This window comes from Leptonychotes weddellii, chromosome 2 (assembly GCF_054177405.1).
Source record: "Leptonychotes weddellii isolate Sample4059 chromosome 2, ASM5417740v2, whole genome shotgun sequence".
Taxonomy (NCBI): domain Eukaryota; kingdom Metazoa; phylum Chordata; class Mammalia; order Carnivora; family Phocidae; genus Leptonychotes; species Leptonychotes weddellii.
The window spans coordinates 124136624-124155616 of NC_138370.1; the positions used below are offsets into that span (position 1 = coordinate 124136624).

An 18993-nucleotide genomic window follows, 5' to 3' on the forward strand; every position below is an offset into this window, starting at 1 on the left:
GAGGAAAGAGCAATGGAAGTAGGGAAGGGAGAGTATTTGGCACTTAGGTACCATGTGGGCATCTCTCTCTCATGTTCATTTATTTGTGGTATCCAGTTCAGTAGCTCTCTTTGCTTTTCCAGTCCCCAAGCTTTCCTCACATTTCGGCAGAAGGTCTGAGTCACCCTGCCACGTAAAGAACCATGTCCAGATGAGATGTGGCTGAGGACAAAGGAAAATGCACAGGCTAGCAGAAGAAGGAAATTCTCAATACCAATGCTGTCTCCTGATCAGTTGCAGAAAGGAAGTCTTTTTGTAATTATGCATATTCTCTTCCTCAATTTGATACATATATGCGTATGTATATATATATAGGTATTTGTATTCATCAGTTCCTCTTCTCTCTTTCTTCATCCCCCCACCTTTATCCAATATAAGGTGGTGAACCCTATAATTGGGCATTTAAGTTGCTGGATATCAAAGGAAGATTGCATCTGGACTAGGAGTGAATGTTCCCAGAGCTGAAGCCACACAGGGCATATTCCGTGTCTTGGTCTTTCTTTTTAGGGGGCAGGTGAGTGTACCCTCAGTTGTGTAAGGGACAGTTGCATCACCTTAGGGATAAAATGATGTTGTTTATTTTCCTTTTGGGGAAGTTCTAATCTTGGAGGAGTGAGGGTGGACTGTGCTCACTTATTTGCTGCTCAGCATCCTTCCCACGTTGCCTAAGGTCTCCTTGGCAAACCAGGGGGGAAGCCAGAAATTGCATTTCTTCCAATTCCCTTTCCCTTCCCATGGGCTGGAGCTGGCCCATGGGAAGTTCTCCAGTGATATAGGAAAGATGGAAAACAGGGAAAGCCATTCCCCCAAAACCATCGCAGGCAGGTGTGGGGGCAGCTGTGGCCCCCAGTGAGCTCTTGAGGACCCCACCACTCCCCAGCCCCACCTCACTGCTGGAGCCTGAGATGGTGGCAGCTTCCCAGCTTTCAGCAGTTACCTGCTCTGGTTCCCCTACCCACTTCTCTTCCCGCTCGCAAAAAGTCCATGTGAGACTCTGATTTCTACGTGAAATCCTTTGCTTTGTATTAAGCTTTTAATATATATTCCAGAAATACACGGAGAAGTGTTTTTTGGTTTTCCCTGATGGATGCAGTTGCAGGCCTCAATGTGGTGGTGCGGAGGCATGCATTTGTCTCTCACATCACCTGACAACCCCTGGCTTCTGACGGGCTAGAACTTTTCAGCACTTTGCCCAGCAGTGTTGGTTGCAGTGAATTCTGTCCCCGTGCCAAGGCAGGCGTGGCTAGTGGGAGAACATGAGAGTGTTCTGCACTCTCACCACAGCTACTGTGTGGGTCTGGTGACAAGGGACGGGTCAGCCTGGAGTTGCCTGCTGTCGAGCTGGGGGCTGTCGGGTGGGCGACCTTGTCTGGAAGCGCCAGAATCTAGACAGAAGCAGCACAGAGTCGGCCACGCCAGAAGCCTTCCTTCAGGGAGGGAGCTCGCTTCTGCGCTCGGTGCCCAGCCGTGGCCACACGGAGTTCAGACACAGACGAGCCTGTCTGACGGCAGGCTGAGCGGATGTGCAGGAACCCCTGGCACCGAGTGGGGGCTCTGTGGAGGTGATGGAGAGCACAGGCTCTCGAGTCTGACTGCTGGCACTTGAATTCTGCCCCAGCACTTGGGAGCTGCGTGACCTTGGGCAAGTCTCTACATCCTCAGCCCTTAGTTTTTTCATCTGTACAGTGGGGATACTGCATTAATAGTATCTACCTCCTAGGGATGTTAATCCAGGTAAAGTGCTCGGAACAGGATCTGGCTCATAGTGAGTGTTAGCTGAGAATAAGCTATCATTATTGTTAGGATACCAAGGAAAGACCCGTTCTTGAAATAATGGAACCTTAGGGCAAGAGGGGAAGAGATTCCGAGGACAGAATCTCTAGTCCAGGCTGCTGGGGGCTCACACCGGTCTCCTACGGGGAGTGGGGAGGCTGCAGGTGGAAGCTAGGAGAGGTTTTCACTCAACCCGGGGAGGCAGGGGGGCCTGTGCTGGTGCTCTAACAGAGTGGGGGAGGTGGAGGCAGCCTCTTCCTTGGCAGAGAACACAGCCCAGCAGGGCCGCGTGAACTGGCAGGAAGGTAACAGTGCCTGGCAGGGGACATGTGCCTGGGAGCCGACCGGGCTTGCTCTGGGCCGCATGCCAGACCCCCTTGAGATCACCTAAAATAGCTGAGGGGAGACTTGGCAAGAGGTGGAAGATCCCATTTTAGTAGAAGGTGTGAGCACTGGGTTATACTTAGACCAGAAACCAGTCCCTCGAGTGGAAAATAACCCAGGGCTTTGGTGACAGACAGACCTGCTTGGAATGCCACCTCTGCCGCTGACTCAGCTGTAAATATGTGGCGAGCAGGGCCCATCTTATTCGATACGGAGTCCATAGGAGGATTCAGTACGCACCGGAGTGCGTTTCATATCGTGGAACCTCAGTTTCCCTACCTGTAACATGGAGAGAGTGTAGTGACCATGACGTTGATGCAGGATGGCATCAGGCAATGCCCGCAGGCACCCAAAGTTCCTACTGGATACTATATTCCTCCTGTTTTATAGTAAATATTCAGTATCTTGCTTAAAATAGAAACGCAATGCATTTCTTGAGTCAAACTAATTAATGCTGCTTTAGTGCAGTAAATGGAGCCCATTCTGTACTTGCCAAAGTTTAGATCCTTTCAGAGGAGAGCGCATACCTCTCACAGGCTTTGTCCCCCAATCTGTTCAGTACTTTTCAATCTCGACGCTTTCTGACAAAAATCAAAATATAGCCAGCGATTGGTGAGTACTGCCGACCTTTAGGAGAGTAAAAGATGGCAGCGAGGTTACTAAATCCTTGAAACATACTATGATCTGACTTGGAAAAGCTACAGGGTAGGAAAATATATTGTTTTGGACCCAATAATTCGTAATAGGTAAACCCTACACATTATCATTAGGCCTTTTCTTTCCATGCACATTTGAAGTGCTTTCTAACCGATTTGTGTTCAGGCAAGCTTGGAATAATGGAGTTGCTACTTGCCTCTGTGCCCTTGGAGGGCCTCCAGAGATGACTGGATCATCATCAGGAAAGGGTCTGTTTCACGTCTGGTCCTCTTTCTTCCTCTTGACTCTTTCCAGTCAATCCTCCATGCTGTGTCACTGGACACCAGGCACCTAAACTTATTAAATCTGACCTCAAGTTTTCAAATCATCATATCACCTCGCTCTAGCTTGCAGGTGCTTCCATTCCTCCCCTGTGTTGCAAAATGCATGGGTTTTATCGTTGCTCTTTTCTTCTGAATCAGAATAATCTTTGGTTAGCTCCCGAGGGTTGATATTATGTTCCGAATGATTGAAATTGCTTGCTATTTTAACTGTCAGGATGGGTATGATGAACTTAATTTTTTGAAGGAGAATTAAACAAGCGGGTATCAGATGTACTACTAATGCCGATATGCCTTAATATGACTTGGTTTTGTACCCCTGCCTACTTATTGAATCAAAGTGTTTATTTTTACAATTATTTTAGAAGACATGATGTATTGTTAAGAGCAAAATGACGGCTTGGAAAGTTTCTTCATTTCTGACACCCTTCAATTCTGTTTTGAGATCAGAGAGACCTTCCCGCTGTGCAGAAAATATTATTTATTGATGGGGGATAGATTTTCTTTAAGAACAAGTCAAAGGTACTTAATAGGAGCATATCAACTGAATGTCCTGAATAACAAAACATATCAAAATGTGAGTCACCACTGTCAGGTGCAAGCTTTTAACAACTTTAATCGATATAATTAGTATGCAATATGTCTTACAACAAATGTAGATACAATGACATCAAATATCAAAGAAGTTGCACATCTTTCCATCGTTAGATGATGTTGGCTAACTCACCCCGAGAAAGCAATGTGGCGTTGGTCTCTCGGTTACCACTCTTAGCAGTACCAACTAGCACTTTTAAAATCAAAGTTGAAATGGTACATTCGTTTGCCAAAAAGAGGTTAAAGGCAAAGAGGGTGAATCCAACGTGCAAATCAACACGGCGCAGTTGCAAAATTCATTTCCCATACGTGAGGGATTGAACCGTGCACCCTTGCAAGCAAGATGAAGGGCAAACGGATGACATCAAACCAAAATCAACTCCACAAAGAACTCAGAAGACTTCAGGATGGTGAAGGCCAGAGGCCTACTGCTATCAGTGCTCAGGTATCCTTCCTATATTACCCTAACCTTCTGGATCCTAACTCGATAGTCTGTGAGACCTAGGTCCTGGGACATCTTTTCATTTGGAGATGGAAACCATTCTCCTGGTCCCAGGCATGGTTCACCCTGCAGTCAGATGCACTGGGGGGTAGCTCAGAGCTGGGACAGCTGCCTGATGTGGCCAAGATACGGCTGTTGTTTTATAGATTTAAGTCAGAACAACACACCAGTATAACTACAAACAAGAAACTGAAACTGAGATCACTTATATACCTATGTAATACTTAAGATGTCTATAAATATTTCTCTCCAGAAACTGAAAACACTGTAGACATCGTTTCATGAATCCTCACAACACATTTGTGAGGTAGCATGGGGTGAGGTCAATATGAAAGCATCACCCTCATTTAAGAAATGAAGACAGGCATCCAGGGAGGGCAGGAGACTTCACTGGGGCCAAGAGAAAAGAAAACAAAGTTGAATCCCACTCTTCATCATTTGCAATCTATGGTCTAGAAGAGGCTGCTTGCCTCCTTCCTGCTCTGACAGTCTATCACTTTATGACTAGTCCTATTCCTGGATGAAAGTGGTTGTTTTTTAGATCCACTGGAGCAATTTCCCTTGCGCAGACCTGGACAGAATATCTCCCTGACATCAAATATCAGCATGTATTTCAGGTGTGTGTGTGTGTGTGTTTCAAGCAACATGTGTTGAATACAGTTCAAATTCTTTGGCCAACTCAGAAAAAAAGTACTTGGCAAAATAAGGTTCACCCTGGAGGTATTTTATACTGCCATGACAAGGAGGGTTAGAGTTTTTTTATGGGAAGCTGTCACCTTGCTGAATACATTTGCTTTAGGCCCAGATCCCTCTCTTTGCCATAAGGATTTGGAAGTTAACAGGAGCAACAAACCCATCAGGTGCTCTTGCACAACAGAAGACTCTGGTAAGGGAAGATGCTTACTGAGTCTGTGGTCATAATAGGAGCAGTATCCAGGAGAGCAACGCTCTAAAGCTAGCTGTTTCATGGACATTTTGTCAAAATGTTTGTGGCCAAGGGAGAAAATAAAGGGATGTCCTGTTTTTATTGAATTGTCCTTTGCTAAACTGAAGGCCTACAGGCTGTATAAAGGGGGGAGGATAGGGAAGAGAGACAATCAGGCCCGGCACAGCCGGAGGGGGCAACATGGGTCATCCCTGGCCATTTTTCTGAGAATGTCCATTTTGTTTGTCTGTTTTTTAATAATCAGAGCTAATCAGATTTCCTGACAGCCTACTTCTCATTACCTGGTCCTGTTGTAAAGTACCTCTGGGGCTTGCTCATTCTCCTTTGATATGTAAGGAGTTTAGGAATAATTTCAGAGTGTGGGAAGGCAGGCTGTGGAGAGCAGCACAGCTCCTAGCATCTCCGAACAGCATGGCAACAGTGGTCTTCATGTCAGTACTTTGCTGGACCACAGCGAGTGATAGGTTGAGCTGAGGGTCAGATTTCTGAGAACAGCCATGGCAGCAAGTCCAAGTTTAGAAATAAAAATTGATCCAGTTTCAAGTTCTTTATGACACTGTAGGACACTGTAGGACAAGAGAATGTATTCCGAATCAGGACCCAATGGATGCTTCCTAATCCGTGAAGTTTCCTACTCCAATCAGGACACAAGATGCCGGTTACTAACATCAGGTGTTTCGGGAGGATAGAGTTCTAGCTACGAAATAAAGCTATCTAGAGAACACACAGAAATAAAAAGGCAACCACACATGCCAAAACAACCCATCAGCCAACAAACTGAATACTTCTTAGGTAACAATTTAACAAATCATTTCATTTAGGTAAAAATAAAAAATGTTACTAAGCTGGGAGTGTGTTGTTTTGTCACAAGGGGCATTTCATGAAACCAGGGTTTCTTAAACTCAGCACTACCGACATTTTGGGCCAGGCAATTCTTTGTTGTAGTGGGCTGTCTTGTGCATTGTAGGATGTTCAGCGCGTCCGTGGCCTCTATCTACTAGTGGCACCCCCAGGTTGTGACACTCAAAAATGACACGAGACATTTTTAAATGGCTAACGTTGGGGAGCAAAATTGTCTGCCGGTTGATACCCACTGCAGTAAATGGCCATCTGCAAACAATATCAGTTCTTTTTCAAAATTCGAGATCGAGGATTTGAAGACCATGTACCTGGGAGTGTTCGTTAATTAGAGGGCAGAATTAGTAAGGTAAGTGAACAGGAAGAATAAATGGATTAATCGTGGTGTCTGTTTCCTATGGAAATGCCTCACTGAGCAACCGCAGATAGACTAATGCCTTCACAGTTTTTTACAAAACAGTCTACAGCCATTATCCAACAGACAGTAAGGCAGTGAGCTAGCTGTTTTGTGGGTATAAAGCAAGGATTCTTTCTAGAGGTTCCTCAGAGCAGTGGATATCTCTGTTAGTTATTGGGGGCTGATTCCTCGTTTCCCCCAGGTGGACCTCCGTGCCCTCCCTTCCCAGCCTCCTCCACTGCCCCAGCGCTCGCTCCCTCCCACGCCTCCCCCTTTCTCTTCTCTAACTAAACTCCTCTCCCAGCCTTCTCCTGCGGAGAGCCCCCGAGGCCGGATGCCAGCCGGCTGCAGCTGACCAGAAGGGGCATCCCGAGCAGAGCAGAGATGGGCAGCCTGGAGGGGAGAACAGGTAGAGGGCATGCTGCGATCTGACAGCAACATGCTAGCTGTCCCTCGGCCTCCTGGCCTCCCCCGGGTGCCTTCCGGTTTTCTCTTCCACTAACTGGGCAGTTAAGAAGCCGGGATCCCACTCGCAAAGCCAAGCAGGGATCCTGGCAGATACAAACAGAGATTAAAAAGGAATCGGAGCATCCCCTGCGCCCTCGCCTGAAGGGGAAGTCCTCCCAGTACTCATTTCCTTTCCCCTCATTGAGATTGAATGTAATTTCCTAACTGAAAAGTTTGAGAAATACCACCAACAAAAAGTTCCCCTAAAAGTAGCCCCCGATGGAACGACTCGATCCCTGGCCCTCAGTCCCTCTTAAGGTGGATCCTGCAGCGGGTATGGAAGCTTCCACCACGGTGGTCCGGCTCCAGGCTGGCCCATTTCAGCTGCAAAGAAGCCTCCACTCACCTTTAAACAATGATTCTTTTTGCAGAAAGGGGAAGTTATAGCAGCCAGAGGAGAGGGAGGAAAACCAAACAAACCAATGAAACAGGGCTTAAGAGATTGTCGCTCAATGCATATCAGGTACTTGTATTAATTCTACTGGGAAAGCACTTTATAAATAAACAACAGTTCTTCCTCATCCCGGCCACGTTCCTTTGTTAGGAGTCGTCGTACAGAGGATTGTTGTAGTTGCCCCAGGATCCGTAGTCATGATCATCCAAAAGCCTTCCGTAGGAGGAATGCCTGGTGGGGGGAGCAGAGAGCTGTGGTTATCTGGAGAAGTTGCCTGCCTGAGGGGAACCGAATGGCTGGCAGCCTGTGCGGGGGAGGCTTCCGGGGCCCGCAGGAGGGGAGACCCGATTCTTCCACCTGCCAGCCCTGGAGGCCCCAGTCTACAGACCCCTGGAAGTTAGGACTGCTCACGTGGGAGCCCAGCTGGCCCCTTCCATTGAGATCTCTACTTGACCTCTAGTGCTGGAGAAGGAGGAGGACCCATTCCTATGGCTCCTTAATAAGAAGTAATAGCAAAGGGAAGGTTGCATTCCTGGCATTTGACTTCAGTCCTGGACTGAATTTTCCCAGGAATCATAAGGATGCCACCACAACCACTGTTGCTCTAACCACCCCTCCTGACCTGCATATCGTGTTTTACAACCTACACAGTGTTTCTGTGTTCCATTTTCACTTGATCCTCAAAATAAGGCCATGGGCGGGTATTGCTTGCTTATTTCTCTGACAGGGAGAAGTTCTCTCTCCGAGCTGTTGATTTGACGTGCACCAAGTTACCCCGGTGAGCTATGAGTCAGATTCTCACCTCCTGGGTCCAGATCCCGTGCTCTGAGCTTCCCAGAGTCTGATTAGCATCCTTAGTTCAATGGCAACTTGGGTTTAACAGGCTTTGACTGGTTGTTCTGTGAACCTGTCTCACAATTAGTGACAGTGAGTTTCTGTAAGAAACTGAAATCAGATAGTTCTCGCTCCTCTGTTTAAAACCATGGAGTGGCTCCTTATCTCACAGAGTAAAAGCCAAATCATTAGGATGGTTTGCAAAGCCCTCTGGATCTGGCCCCTGTTATTTTTCTGAGCACATCAGCTGCTATTCCAGTCCTTCTTGTTCCCTCTGCTCCAACCACACCTCCTTGCTCCGCCCCATCACGTCTGGCACACTCTTGCCTCAGGGCCTTTGCATGTACTGTTCCCTCAGCTTGGAACAGCTGGCCTCCAGATCGCTTTCCTTCACCTCTGTCAAGTCTTTGCACGAATGTCACCTTCTCAGTGAGGCCTCTCTCAGGAACTCTGTTTAACTTGCAACTTCCACCCCCCACTCCCAGCATTCCTGGCTTCATTTTCTCAAAGTACTCATCACCTTCTAACATACTATATAATTTACTTGTTTATTTTGTGATTGCCACCTTCCCTGACTAAACTCTAAGTATGGATGATGTGACGGCTTTGTTTGTTCTTGGCACTATCTCCAATGCCTAGAAGAATATCTAGCACATAGTAAGTCCTTAATAAATGTTTGCGGAAGAAACAGTGATTGGAAAAAAAAAAATCCCCAAAAGCCAATCTGTTCACAAGATGGGAGTTTCCCAGAGAGGACTGTAGTCATTGTATGGCTAAAAGTACTGTCAGGATGAGGAGAACATCACAAAATGAACATAGAATGGCTCTCAGGTTCATGTTCGTGTGTGAATGATTACACCTTACCACTGGAGATCACGTCTGCTATATATAGTAATGACAAATGGGCCCACGCCCCCTAATTATTGTCTCAACTCGATATGAAACCTGAACAAAACGAAAACACAATCTGAAAGGCACAAAAAGCATTTGTTACACTTCTATCTGTTGTTAAAATAACTGCTGTTGTTCTTCTGAAGCTTGCTTCTCATATGCCAGATACTTGAAAAGAGATGATCTGTTGCAAAGCATCAGGCCCTTGCTGAGTTGGTTTTAGATTCTTAGTCCTCAAATTTCTGCGGGCTGGCTCAGCTGGCCCAGCTGTGCACCTGGACATTTGAGGATGTTCCACAATATGCTTTGTTTGCCCTTAAGGCCCACTTATTTCCGTGGGTGTGAGAAGGACAGAGACCACAGATAATACACCACTGACCTTCTGATCGCCGGGAAGAGGGGAGGCCAGTTTTGGTAAACAAGGTCACTGGCCACGCATCGCCAACACCTCCCCCACATTTAACACCTCCAGCCTCAAGCAAATCCTTCAACAGGATGGTTGAGCAATGGAAGCTAGAGAATGAACAAGTAAAAACCTGGGGATTGTATGACTGGAGCCAAGCCTAAATTTTAGCATGACTTACCATTGCAAGCCTGGCCAACAGCTACCTAATAAACCTGTTCCTTTATTGATAGGGTACTCCTGCCTCGCCTTTGTATGGTAATATAACTTCTCGCAGCATTTTATTATCTATCATATAATTTTATCCCCAAGAAGTATCAGTTGGGTCAACAGATGTATGTCCTCGAATATGTTTGTAATCCCCCGTTTCTCCATCTATAAATTGGAGAAACTTAAAATGTGTTAGGGCTGGTGGGAGGATTAAATGAGGTAATGCCTATAAAAGCCTTAGCACATAGTAAAAGCACAGTAAATGTTGGCCGGTACCGCTTTTTAATTTTTATTATAATGAAACTTACACAAGCACAGGGCCAATCTGCAAAGAGTGGAAAAGGGCACCGAGGGAAAAGCAAGCCTCCCTTCCATCAGGAACTCCTGCAACCACACTACGGGCACAGTTAGAAAACCAGTTTCTTATATTAGTATTTGCATTTTTTTTAAAGCATTATGCTGGAGTGGGGTCAGAGGATTAAAACTTTCTTGGTCGTTGGGTTTTCCTGCTTACAGTTTGTCCGGGCAAGACTATTTGATCAGAGCTATACCTGAATCTGCTGTATTATAAGAGACGTTCACTATACGAATACTAGAAAAATGAAAGGAAAGGGGGGATCTTTACTTTCATTTTTCTTTGCCTTCTTGTTGGAATGTACAGGGAGTTGAGCACAATACCAATAACTGAGGAAAGTGAAGCAAAAGCTATAGATAAGCCCTATTTGGGAATGTACTGAAGCTGGAGGGCTTGTTTTAATATATTATTGAGCCTAAGCAAGAAGAACTGGGTGTGCTGGGATGCAAGCCAGGTTTGCATCAATCCTCTCATACTGTAAAGAGAGGAAGATAAACACATTTGTGTGTGTGTGTGTGTGTGTGTGTGTGTGAGTTAAGAGGAGAATAAGAGACTCTGGACTCCGGGAAACAAACTGAGAGTTTCAGAAGGGAGGTGGGTGGAGGGATAGGGTGACAGGGTGATGGGCACTAAGGAGGGCATGTGATGTGATGAGCACTGGGTGTTACATGCAACTAATGAATCACTGAACACTACATGAAAAACTAGTGATGTACTATATGCTGGCGAACTGAGCATGATAATAAAAAAATAAAAAATTAAAAAATTAAAAAAAGGAGAATAACTAATGATCCTTTTAAACTGTCTCTCTAGGTCAGAACTTCTTAAATCATGCATGTCTTAGATGGCGATGGAGCGGTTTTCAGATTGGTACTTGTGGAGTCCACGAGGGGCAAACAACCTCACCCTCGAGATAAGGAAAGTGGGGCGCGAGGAATCTAGATGCCTGTGTGCACATGACTTAAAGGCAGAGCTGGTACTGAAATCTGGGTCTCCCGGCTCTCTTCTGAAACACTGCTTCATCTCATTTCCCTTGGAAGAGCAGTCGGTATGAATGGCATCATCATCAGATCAGAACAGTTTTGTCTACTCAATTTCTTTGTCAAGACTGGCACCATCCAACATAGCTACGTTTCCTCTTCGCTGCGCCGCGGCTCCCATAGATGGTAAACCTCTTGGGGGCAGGCTGCCTCTGACTTTTCTTTGAATTCTCAGAACATCTCACACGTTGCTCTTGAGGCAGTGGTTCTTTCGTAAATACTTGATGATGCGGGCTCACATCAGGTACACATAAATAGCATAGACAGGGTTTGCTTGGTCGATACCAGCAGGGATTCGTACGGTCTGGGGCAATTCACTGCGTAATATAACTGGGGCCGGGTGAAAATATTGCTAAAGAGTACAAAGGGTCAGAGCCATCATTTTGACCTTAATTATTGCCAAGAGGAAAGAGAATTCTGCATTTCTCTGAGGCAATGATGTGGCTTGAAAGCCCTCAGCACAGAGTTCACAGTTAATCAATGGTTCTGTGCTGTGAGCCCCATGCTGCTGCTACCGTATGGGTTCGTGAGCTAAAAGCAGAACCTGGGGGAACAAAATAGGGAGTGATTTGTGTCAAGCCCTGGCCTCATGGCTTCCTTCTCAAATGGCTTTGCTCTAACAGGAAGCAGCCCTTCCTACTCACCTTGTCCCTAATTGCTGATGGCCTGTGACAACTGGGACATGCAGTGAAGACATCTGCGGTTGGAGGCCTTCCCCACAACTGCACAATGGTACCTATTTTAAGATAACTGCAGCATCGATACTTAATGGAACCCAAACGTCTTTGAAAATGAATGAAGGACGCCTGGGGGGTTCAGTCATTAAGCGTCTGCCTTTGGCTCAGGTCATGATCCCAGGGTCCTGGGATAGAGCCCTGCGTCGGGCTCCCTGCTCAGTGGGAAGCCTGCTTCTCCCTCTCCTACTCCCCCTGCTTGTGTTCTCTCTCTCGCTGTGTCTCTCTCTGTCAAATAAATAAAATCTTTAAAAAAAAAAGAAAAGAAAATGAATGAAGTGTCTTACTTCCCTTGTGTCGACACACACTTGTTTGAGAAAATGTCTTCTCCTTTACAAGGGTCAAGCCCCGATCTCCCTCTAGGCTCCAGCTTTGCTTATTGTGACACCCCCCAAGTTGTCTCCTCTTGAGTCAAGTGAGTCTTGCCATTCAATTGTGAGCGCTTATTATGTGCTAAGAAGGAGGGGCATAAAGATGAAAAAGATATGGCTTAGTGCTGGGAAAACACAGCCTAACGTACAGCTCATTAGTCACTGGTAATTAAGCCTTCAGACTCTTATCATCCATTTGCGAAGCCAGTTTGGTAGTTGCCATGGTCTCCTTTGTTTCTGTTGGGTGGCTTGCTTTCTCTGTCATTTCCCTGCCTGGTTCCTTTCATTTAAAGATACACTGAAACCTTACAGTCTGTTAGGCCCTATTCGGGGGCTGGGAGATACTTCAGTGAGCTAAACAGACCAAAACCCCTGTCCTTTTTTTTTTTTTTTTTAAGATTTTATTTATTTATTTGACAGAGAGCTAGAGAGAGAGAGCACAAGTAGGCAAAGTGGCAGGCAGAGGGAGAGGGAGAAGCAGGCTGTCCGCTGAGCAGGGAGCTGGACGTGGGGCTCCAACCCAGGACCCCAGGATCATGACCTGAGCCGAAGGCAGCCGCTTAACCGACTGAGCCACCCAGGCGCCCCCAAAACCCCTGTCCTAAGGGACCTTACGTTCCAGTGGGGGCAGGCACAACAGATAAGACATGAAAAATAATATGGCGGAAGGTAATCTGTGCAGTAGAGGACAGCAGAGCAACAGAGGGGAATGAGGAGTTCCGCATGGGAGGTGGGGATTGTCCTTAGGAATATGGTGATCAGAAAAAAGTCTCACTAAAATGACATTTGAACAGACAGGTGAAAGAAGTGTGGGATGAGCCACGTGGATGCCTGAGGTAAACCATCCAGAGAGAACAGAAAGCGCAGAGGCTCTGAGGAAGCAGCAAACAACATATCTGTGTGATAGCTACTGAACTATAATTGTTTCAAAGTAAATTATTTAATTATGGGAATGATTTTAGATTTATAGAAAAATTGCAAAGATGGTACAAAGAATTCCCATATGCCCTTCACCCCGCTTCCCTTGATAGTGACATCTTATATAGCCATGTCACATTTGTCCAAACTAGGAAAGGAACACGATCAGCGACGTTTTGAGGCTAAGAAAGCTGTGACCATTAGGGGTGAATTTACAGCGACTGTAGCAAGTCGGTGGCAGAATGAGTATCGTAACTTAGGAAACCTATCAGTCCTGTCTTTGTACCCAAATCCCAACGATGGAAACATTCCAATCATTCATTTTCAAGGTCTTCTGTCCACAGTCTGGGTTTCTTTTAAAGAGCAGTTACTTTTGAATTTATCTATAAATAATCACCTTTACTTTGAAGGAGTAGATGAAATTTGTTTGTTTTCTATTTTAAAATTATCTGCCAGTATCATCCTGGCAGACACTCATCACAGAAGAGGCCCACATATTGAAACACCTGTTTATTTGTAAAGAAGTTCAGAGTCATGAGGTAACTAATGAAAGTATATGGTTTTAACAGATTCCCACAAGCTCCCCCTTCTCTAAACCCCATTTTCCCCTATTTGGAATAAATGAACACTGCTGCTGTACCCCAAATTTTGCTACCCAGAATCATTCACTCCTCCAGGAATGAATGGTATTGCGAGGGGCTTTTTATCCTTCTAGTGGAGCAGACTGACAAAGAAGGCAGTGAGTCCAGGATAGGGAACTGAGTCATACAAAGGAGAAGCTTGTGGTAAGGGGCTCCCCGTGGAGATGGTGGGGAGGAGGCTTCCCGGAGAGCATCTCTTTCACGCTAGACAATTTGGAATTAGCCAGATTAAAAAAAGAGACGAACCAAACACCTCTAGCAGGGGGATCAGCATGTCCAAAGTAGCCAAGATACGGTACTGGGGATACCGTATCTACAGTGTGTGTGTTGGGAGTGTTGGCGGACAGAGGTAGATCAGGGTTACTCAAAGTATGGTTTTCACAGCCTGCAGCATTGTCCTCACCTGTGAGCTGCCACACTGCATCGGAACCTATGGGGACCACACCCAGGAAACGGTGATTTTTTGTTTGTTTGTTTTTTGGGGGGGACTGTCTTGAAATGTATTTCTTCTAAAGACCCATGATGACAGATCTGTGAACAGGGACAATGGCCATGAGGAACGCACTAGACACTTGAAGGGGAAAAAGTGATGAATGGGTTACGTAAGTGAGTTCAGATATAAATACAGATTTTTTTCAATGATAAACATTTCTGTAGACTGGTATTTGCTAATCCCACATGTTTTCACAGACTGATATTGGCCTATAAGTGGGTAAAATTGATTGCTAAGCATAAGTATGCTAAGTTGGAACATGACAACGAGCTGTCCAATACCCATCGAAGCTGTTTTTCCAATGTTTAGCAGAGAAGAGCACCTAACTTTGCCTAGATAAGGCGTGGACACATCCTGCGGATAAAATCCAGGATACTAAACTGAATTTCATTTTCATTTAATTTCTTTTAAGACCTAGTTCCTTCATGAAGCTTTTGTATAGTATCACCTCTAAGCATCTTCCCCTTTTTTGGATTTTTGTCAAAATAAGTTAGGACATGACTAAATTGGGTTTAGGAGAACATTCAGGAGAAGCTGCTAACATTGTCGAGTTGTCACCTGAAAGGAAACTGTGTTTATAATAAGCTCCCCCATTGATTCTTATGCACATTAACATTTCAGAACCATTGAGCTAGCGAATCAAGTCAGCTGGACCTACAGAATGCCAAAAGCTGATCTGAAAAGTCAGCCCGTCAGTAACAAATTCTAGAAGATCTTAGACTTAATGGTTGGCTGGGCTAACTCGTTAAACCTACCACCAACCAAAAGGCATCCAGTTGTATAAAATGTAATCACTGGAAGACTTAAAGCAGAACAGGTGACTTCTAACAAAATGCCTTACGAGCCAGGCCCTGTTGTGTCTATAAATCAAGATCACATTTATTTTTGTGACGGGAACAGCCCGTGTTGTCCTCCTGGGTTACCCACACCTAATTATAGCAGCATCCACATTGCTGGCGATAGCAGACACCGTCTCCCGCGCAGGGGATTATCTCCTGGCAGAACAGTCTTGAGCCCATTTAAACAAAAACAAAACCGACTTACCTCATTCTTCAATCAGCACGAATTAAAGACACCCTTCTGCAAGAGGCAGGCAGGGCTTTTGCTTTCTTTTCAAGTTGCAAATAAGCCTTGGAATCAAGACTGCTCAGAAGTAGTTTCTGCTTACGAACCTATAACATGGACGCAGCCTCACAGGCGTGCAGAAGACAACACAACCGAAACCATCAAAGGGAATGTGGACATCTGCCCATCGGGGCATAGTTAGAAACCTGAGCTGCTGTGTCATCTTCCCCTCCCCTCTCTGAATCCCCGATGCCTAGTGAACGGGACTGTCCGCTGCGACCATCTAATTGAGCACCGAGGTAGTAAGTACTGTTGTAACAACAATTACGATGACAGGCTTTAGCCCCTCCTCCGCCCTCACCTTGCACCTGGCGCTGAATGTTTATCTGTATTATAACTTAATCCTTGTAATGATCCCGAGTTCGGTATTAGGTATAGGATTAATTAGGTATTAGTATTACCTAACCTGAGTTAGTACCGTAATACTAACACAGTTATATATAGTTATACTCATAGAACTATAAAACTGATCACAGTGATTAATAAATTTGCTTAGAGTACATGTTCTTAACCACCAGGTGCTCTATCTTCATTACTCCATTTCATCTTCAAAACAACCTTGAGAGGTGTTATCCACTCTATTTTTGCAGATGAAGAAATTAAGGATCAGGGAGATTATAATTTGCCCAAGGCCCCCTAACCAGTGAGGAGAAGGGTCCGTGTTAAACCTGACCGCAAAGCCCGCTCTCCTCCCTCCCCGCCACACCACCGCCAGTGAAGATGTGGGGTCGCTGATGGAGAAGAGCCCCGGGAGGCTCAGGGCAGTTCGTGTTTATAAGTCACTTCCAACAGTGGCTTAGTGACAGAAGGAGGTGGTTCTCTAGGCAGGGGATATTGTGACAGAACTAGGGGTCACAGGTCCCGGAAGAATAGGAGTGTGGAAGTAGATGGTGGAGGCGGCCGATGCCTTCAGAGGGAATCAGGATTTGGGAAAAGGTGAACCGACTGAGCCAGTTAGCAGAGCTTACAAGACATGCTCTTCTCCTGGTTGTGGGGCTGCCCTTTGAAGCAGACTCTTCTTTTGCATTTGTAGGGACCCTGGCTGGGCCAGGCTGATAGCCCACTGGCTGCAGGCCAGAAATGGTTCCCTCCTGGGTTGTGATTTCAGTCACTTGCTGCTCCAGCCAAGTGAGCTGAAGGACCACAGAAGACAGACCTCTTGTCATGTTACTGTTCTCAGAAGTCTGGGATGATAGGAATGCAATAAACTTGCAGCCAAGGGAAAACCTAACCCTAGGTACACATGCACGCGCACGCACACACCCCCCCCCCACATATTTGTCAATTGATCCAGATGTATTTTTGATGAATGATAAGTGGGGCTTTCCAAGAATCTGGCAAAATAACACTCGAAAGGGTTTTGGCATAGCCTTAATATTCGTGAGGGCTCTTAACCTCCTTATGTTATCATTTTGCCAAAATAATTATCAGAGCAGCAGAAAGGGGCTTTCCTTAGGGGGTTTCTAAACAGGGGTCTGGTCACTTTATCCATCCTTAAATTTATAGTCCCAAAGAAAAATAACAACCTTAAACTTATCCCCCTGGGGCCTTTCTACATTTAAGAGGGAGGACCTATATGGGGGAGAGAAACAGTGACTACTTCATCTTAATCATTCACTGAATTTATCTGGTGTTGAGAATGCCTAGAGAAAACACTCTTTAAATTTTTAAAATAAAACGTTATGCAATTTTAATCAGCACTCATTAGAACCGATTTTAATGACCTGCTAACAAAATATTCCAAATACAGTATGTTTTGTGATGGCAGGATTGTGTCACTTCACTGGTGGGACCCCAGTGCTCAGAGGAGGGCCTGGCACATAGCTAACACTCAGTAACTGTCAAGCAACTGTTTTCCTGGGGGCCCTTCCTCCTCGGTGACCTCTTTGATGATGCTGATGCTGATGGCCGTGCTATGTACTTGGGAAGCAGTGTCCATTAATTTTCCCAACAATGCTACCAAGTAAATATTATGGCCCCCATCTTACACAGGAAGGAGAAGTGAAGTTTAGTGAAGCTCTGTGACATGCTCAGGTCACACTAGAACCTGCTGAAAACTGGTAGAGCTTGGATTCCAACTGAGGCCTCCTGGTTTCTGGAGTTGAATTCTTTTTTTTTTTTTTTTTTTTAAGATTTTATTTATTTATTTGAGAGAGAGAGAGAGATAGAGAATAAGTGAGAGGCAGGGGGAGAGGCAGACTCCCCCCTGAGCAGGGAGCCTGATGCGGGGCTCGATCCCAGGACCCCGAGATCATGACCTGAGCCCAAGGCAAGATGCTTAACTGACTGAGCCACCCAGGCGCCCCAAGGAGTCTGAATTCTTAACCACTGTTCTAGACTGCCTGTAGATTAGGCAGTGGTTTGAGATGGTAAACCTGAATTCTTGCCTGGAGTCAAGACGAAGATCATTTTTGGCAAGTGTGTGGCAAGACGAAAGCATTTCTATTCCACTCCACATTTCAGTGGAGGTCATATTTTTTGTGACCCAGCCCTTCAGAAACTCACCACTGTGACTGCAGAGTGATTCTAAAGTTTATCCGTAAGTTCCACTTTTGCCTCCTCCCACCCCAACACAAAGTGGGAATGAGGGTTCCAGACTAGCTCATAAGAGCCAATTTAACTCCTAATGAAAACAGCGTATCTGCAGTGATAAACTAGTAATGAAATGGACTGAAAAGTGTACCATTTAGTAAGATATAATTCATAAAATTAATTTTTGGTCAAGGAAATACAGACTTAGTGGAGAAAAGAGATGTTTTAAACAATGAAGGAGACAAGGATGCTTTCATAAAGGCTTTTAGATACAGGTAACGCTGGCCCTTTAATTCCAATTTCTCTTTGAAACCTGGCTTTCCTGTTCCTTGTACCTTAGATACTGGTGATATCACGCGGCATTCTCAGACTTGACACCATCATTAGATTGAGCTGGTGCACAATTTAGAACAAAAGATGGAGGGAGGTAAAAGGGAAAGAGCATGGGAGGGGTTCCTGGTGGGTGTTGGTTGGGGCTGGGGTGAGCAGAAGAGATGAGAGAGGGCAGCAAAGGGAATGTGCGGCAGAGATGATAAACACGTTCTTTACTTATTCAGTTTATTGAGCATCTTTGCACCCAGTGTTGTGCTCACAAAGTCTGGGTCCTCATGGAGCTTAGCATTTTTTGTGTGGGGAAAAGAGACAATAAACAAGTAAACAAATATATAAAACAATGAATAAAATAATGAACAGTGGTGGTAGCCAGAACAAAAGTAATGAGGCACCAAACTGGAAGGGAAGTCTTCTGGAGGATGTGATGTGAAAACCTTGCATGAGAAAGAGCTAGAAGAAAAGCCTTCAGAGACAGGGTCGCGCAAGAGCCAAGGGCCTGGAGAGAAAAAGAGCCTGGCACGTTCTAAGAATCGGACAGAAAGCCTGTGTGACTGCGACTCGGTGGTTCAGATGGAGAGTGAGAAGTGATGAGTGAGAAGAGGTAGGACAGGCTCCATGAATGACCTTGAGGGCCAAGCTGGGGGGTTAGAATTTAATTCTAAGTACAGGGGCGCCTGGGTGGCTCAGTTGGTTAAGTGACTGCCTTCGGCTCAGGTCATGATCCTGGAGGCCTGGTATCGAG

At 45.6% G+C, this 18993-nt stretch overlaps 1 protein-coding gene across 2 annotated transcripts in view; it reads right to left on the reverse strand.

Moving 5' to 3' along the window:
* Positions 1-3637: 3637 nt before the first annotated feature.
* Positions 3638-18993, reverse strand: part of PARM1 (prostate androgen-regulated mucin-like protein 1) — a 100130-nt gene continuing 84774 nt past the window's right edge. For both annotated transcript variants that reach the window (XM_081812275.1, XM_081812277.1), the window contains one exon: positions 3638-7602. In XM_081812275.1, coding sequence (XP_081668401.1) covers positions 7496-7602 — 107 coding nt within the window. In that variant the 3' untranslated portion in view covers positions 3638-7495. The remainder of the gene's footprint in view (positions 7603-18993) is intronic.